The 5,543-nt window shown below is 42.6% G+C and overlaps 1 protein-coding gene across 1 annotated transcript; it reads right to left on the bottom strand.

Annotated features, from left to right (window-relative positions):
- Nucleotides 1-329: 329 nt before the first annotated feature.
- On the bottom strand, nucleotides 330-1,379 carry LOC142177112 (uncharacterized). The gene is made up of 3 exons (XM_075245576.1): nucleotides 1,244-1,379; nucleotides 762-1,051; nucleotides 330-644 (listed from the first exon to the last, which is right to left on the bottom strand). Exons 1-3 carry the CDS (start codon nucleotides 1,377-1,379, stop codon nucleotides 330-332), a joined length of 741 nt encoding a protein of 246 aa, XP_075101677.1.
- Between the last annotated feature and the right edge of the window lie 4,164 nt (nucleotides 1,380-5,543).

The raw sequence follows: 5,543 nt of genomic DNA, 5'->3' as shown, positions 1-5,543 counted from the left end.
TGAGTCAAAATCAAAAGAAATCTTACCTTATCAGGAGTTGGCGGCAGTGGACCGACTACACCCAACCCCCATTTCATGAATGGACAAGGCGACAAAACCAAGTGCAATAGCTCTGCCGATTGATGTACCAACGGTGCGTGGCGTTGACACTTATCACATTTCTGAACATAATCCTTAGCGTCTTATTCCATCTGGGGCCAGTAGTATCCTGCCCTAATTAGCTTTAATTCCAAGGAATCCGCACCCGAGTGATTTTCGTAGATCTCTTCGTGGACTTCCCTCATGACATAGTTAGCTTCGGAGGCTCTGAAACATCAGGCCAACGGGCCTCAAAAAGATCTTCTATACAATTGACCTCCCTTGAAGCTGTATCGAGCTTCTTTAGTGCACAGCGCCCGAGATGCCTTGGGATCTTCAGGTAGCTTCCCGTGCTCAAGATATTCAATGATCTCATTTCTCCAGTCCCAGACTAAATTGGTCGCAGTTACTTTGTAATAGCCATCTACGTCCAATACCAAATGCATAAGCTGCACGACCATACCAAAGTCTGTTCCCTTGACTTTCGTGGACGATCCCAGATTGGCTAGTGCGTCTTCTTCCGCATTTTCTTCCCTCAGGATGTGTGTAATTGACCATTCCCTGAACTGTTCGAGTAAAGCCTAGACTTTCACTACATATTGTTGCATGTGTTCCTCTTTGGCTTGGAAGATCCTGTAGACCTGATTTACTACTAATTAGGAATCACATTTGGTTTTTCTGACCTTGGAGTCCAGTCCCCGGGCCAGCTCGAGTCCTCCAATCAAAGCTTCATACTCTGCTTCATTATTAGTCAGAGGAACGGTTCTTATGGCCCGCCTTAGGGTTTCTCCCGAAGGCATTATTAGCACTACACCGATCCCAAACCCTTTCACTGCATCTTTGGTAGCCAAACACAGCAGTCCTGGATTGAAATTGGGCACAAAGTCGGCCAAAACTTGTGATTTAATCGCAGTTCTAGGTTTATACTCTATATCAAATTCATTAATTTTGACTGCCCACTTGGCTAGCCGACCTGAAATTTCAGGTTTATAAAGGATATTCTGCAGAGGAAATATTGTCACCACAGCTATAGGATGACAATGGAAATAAGGCCTAAGCTTTCTAGTCACGACTACGAGAGCTAAGGCAAATTTTTCAGGATGTGGGTAGCGAGTTTACGCTACCATTAAAATTTTACTAACATAATAGATAGAAGATTATGTACCTTCGTCCTCACGGACTAAAACGGCACTTACCGCTACCTCCGAGACTGTTAAGTAAATCAGCAACTGCTCACCTTCCTCTGGTTTTGATAATAATGGAGGGCTTGGCAAATACCTTTTCAAATCCTTCATGGGCATGCTAGCATTCCGGAGTCCATTCGAAGTTGCTCTTCTTTTTGAGAAGTGAAAAGAAATGATGACATTTTTCTGAAAACTGAGAAATGAATCTGCTTAAAGCGGCCAGTCTTCCTGTCAACCTTTGAACCTCTTTCACGTTTGACAGCTAGTCAAGGATGTCTTCGATGGCTCTAATTTTATCGGGATTGACTTCTATCTCCCTTTGTGACACTGAACCCCAATAACTTTTTGGAACTGACTCCAAATGCATACTTTTTGGGGTTAAGCTTTATGTTATGCTTCCTCATGGTGTCAAAGGTTTCTTGCAGGTGTTTAAGATGATCACCTGTGTTCAAAAACTTAACTAGCATATAATCTATGTAAACTTCTATGGTTTTTCCTATTTGTTTCTCAAATATTTTGTTTGCAAACCTTTGATAAGTGGCTCCGACGTTCTTAAGCCCGAAAGGCATCATATTATAGAAATATGTGCCGAAGTTCGTTATGAACAAAGTTTTTTCCTGATCATCCGGTTTCATCTTGATTTGGTTGTACTCAGAGTAAGCATCGAGAAAACTCATTAACTCGTGCCCGGCCGTCGCATAAATCATTTGATCAATATTTGACAATGGGAACGAGTCTTTGGGGCACACCTTATTTAGATCTGTATAGTCTATACACATGCCAATCAGGATACTTTACTTCTCGGATTGAACCGATATCAAGCAAATGAGTTACCTTTTCTTTGATGAATTTGTTACTGACCTCGGCAATAAGGCATTTTTCTGCCTCACCGGAGGGATGTTAGGATCCAGGCTCAGTTTGTACATGGCCATTTCTAGTGGGATACCTTTCATATCTGCATGCGACCACGTAAAAAATATCAACGTTAAATTTAAGAAATTCAATGAATCCTGACCTGAGGTCGGGGTTTAGTTCTGTCCCCAAGTGGAACTTCCTCACCAAGAACTTCTCGAACAACGCGACTTGCTAGAGTTCTTCCGCTATGGACTTTGTTGCGTCCATTTCTTCTAGTACATGATAAGATTCTAACTCCTCCTCCTCCCTATTGATTTCGTTTTGCCCAGGAGCAGGCGTCGGTTCTTGTAATTGTTATGCCGCATACTTTTTCCATTTGCTACTGGAAACTGAGATTGCATTCATCTCCCTTATTGCCGGTTAGTCACCCCTTATCTGTTTAATTCCCTCTGTCGTTGGGAATTTTAGGAGTTAATGGTATGTTGATGGTACATCCTTCATCTCGTGTAGCCATGATCTCCCAAGCATGACACTGTAACCCATATCGCCATCAATTACTTCGAATAAGGTCGTCTTCATTACCCCTTCAGCATTCGTGGGCAGCAGGATTTCCTCTCGGGTTATTACACTTGCTAAATTAAACCTGGCGAAGAGCTTTGTGGCAGTAATTATGCTTCCAGTTAATTTGGCTTGTTCTAGCACTCTTCATTGGATAATGTTGGCTGAACTCCCTGGGTCCACCAAAACGCGTTTAATCTTAAAATCTAAAACATTAAGAGAAATTACCAAGGCATCATTGTATGGAAATAAGAGTCCATCTGCGTCCTCCTCCGTGAAGGTGATGTCGTCCTCAGAAACTTCCCAAAGTCTCTTAATATGGATCACCGATACCTTCATATTTTTGCTGCCGAGAAAGTTACACCATTAATCTCGTTCCCCCGGAAAATCATGTTGTTAGTGAGATGAAAGGGATATTCTCCCATTTTTGAGGGATCTGTGTTATCCTGGTTGCGACCGTAGTTGTTCTCGACCTGGTCGCTTAAGAATTCTCTAAGATGGCCATTTTTTAGCAATGTCGCCACATCCTCGCGTAGATGCCGACAGTCCCCAGTCCGGTGGTTGTTGGTCCCATGGTACTCCCACCATAAATTAGGATCCCTTTAATTGGGATCGGATCTCATTGTCTTCGGGAACCCTGCTTCCTTATTGTTCCTCACAGCGACACTAATTCCACCACACGGACATTGAAGTTGTATTCAGATAACCTGGGGTAGGTAGAGTCTCGGAAGCCCGATACCTCTTTGTCCTGCAATGATCTGCTATTCTGAACGCGATCAGCTCTTCTATCAGTAGCGAATCTATCCGCCAACCGAAAACCTCTGCCGAGTCCTTCGGCACTTTCATAGGGCACAAATCAACCTCTAAAAGATTGCCGATCTATGTCGAAATCATCCTTTGATTTATCCTTATTTTTCTCCCGGTCCCGACCCTTGGTTGATGCCAGGAAACTGAGCTGGTCATCCTCAATTCTTATCTTTGACTCATACCAGTTGTGAACATCTGCCCATGTTGTTTCTTGGAATTCGAGCAGACTTTTTTTCAATTTTGGGAAGCATTAGAAATTCTCGGATTCAGCCCTTTAGTAAATGCTTTTGCTGCCCATTCGTCCTGTAAAAACATCCTTTCTTTCTGGAATATGGTCATCAACTCTCGCAACAATTCAGACTCTCCTTGTGCAATCCTGAATATGTCAGCCTTTCGCGCCTGTACCTTTTTGGCCCCGGCATAGGCCTTGATAAAAGAATCTGTGAGTATCTCGAAGGAGTCTATTAAGTGCTCGGGTAAAAGTGAATACCATGTCAGGGCCCCTTTCGTGAGGGTCTCCCCGAATTTCTTCAGTAAGACTGAATCAATCTCGTGCGGAACTAAGTCTTTCCCCTTCACCGCCATTTTGTAGGTAGTGATGTGCTCCTGAGGATTGGTAGTCCCATTATATTTCGGCACGTCTGACATCTTGAACCGTTTCGGGATCAACTCTGGTATCGTGCTTGGTTTGAACAGTAACTGGTGTACTTCTTTGAATCCAGTCTTTTCAATACTGGCGGTGCACCCGAAATTTGATCCATTCGGGCATTTATTTTCCTCATAAACTGTATGAGTTCGGTTTTAACAGGATCATTCTCATTGTTGTTACCGGATCCGTTATTGTTCCCCCCGAACCTGTCGAAGTCGACTCCGCCCCTTGGGGTGTTGCTGTCAACCATCTGCGTTGTTTGATTTGCGAGAGCACCGGGAGGACCTGGACCTCGTCCATTCACATTTTTGAAAGCACCCGACAATGACTGCCTCAACTCCGCCATGACCTGATCATGTCGAGAGAGGTGGACCATAATAGCCTTTTGTTATTCCCTCGGGATTCTTACAGTTTCGGCGATGTGCTCGGCTTCAGCATCATTAGGAGTTGCCTCTCGAACATGTCGTGGATTTTCCCTCATGGACCGGCGTGGCCCATCCCCCTCATTGATCGAGTCTTAGTGCTGAGGCTAATTTCCTTGAGCCTCAACATTGTGTGCCTGCCATGGATCGGGTATCATTGATCGAGTCTTCGTGCTGAGGTCGATTTCCTTGAGCCTCAACGTTGTGTGCAACGTTGATATCGTTATCTTCCATTTTTTATGATTTTTGCTAAGAAAAAAGAATCAAACAAGTTAGTAACAAATGCAAGGATCAACTCAATTACGCAACTGTCTAAGCCCCACTGTAGGCGCCAAACTGTTTATCCATAAAATGATACAGTTGAATTTATATGTGGTTTATAGACAAGCAAATCGATTTGATCCCAAAATAATAAATAAATTAAATAAGAATATAAAACTTAGCGTTAAAATCGATATAAGACAATAGAGAGCTTGATTCTGGGAGCAGAGCTTCTGAAGTCAATAATAACGATACTAAGAAACAAGAAAATAAAGTGTTATTGAGTTTTTAACAGTATATAACATAAGTTTGTCAGAAAATTTATCCCCTTACAATGGCTGTTGAGCTCTCTATTTATAAATGCATCTAGGAAATAAGGTCCTAGGATCAAGCCCCTTTTAAATGACAATTATGGAGGCCATTAAAGAATATGTAACTACATGCAATGAATGTCATATTCTCGTAACGGACTACGTATTTAATGCTATAGAATATTTTTCATTGAATGTTCTCGGGTGACAGGCTTTATTTGTCTTTATGAGCAGCATTCCCTACGAGAACAACCGAGATTGCTACCCCCGGGCATGAGTTCCATTTCCCTTGCTTTCTATCTGTCTCCAATTCTATGTATCGCTCTATTATGCGAGTATTTAATATGAACATAGTTTGCCCTAGAAGACATGCATGCACACTAACATAATGAAAAACTAGCATGGACCAGTGTAAGGA

This window comes from Nicotiana tabacum, chromosome 23 (assembly GCF_000715075.1).
Source record: "Nicotiana tabacum cultivar K326 chromosome 23, ASM71507v2, whole genome shotgun sequence".
NCBI lineage: Eukaryota > Viridiplantae > Streptophyta > Magnoliopsida > Solanales > Solanaceae > Nicotiana > Nicotiana tabacum.
This window is presented reverse-complemented; position numbering and strand designations above follow the sequence as displayed.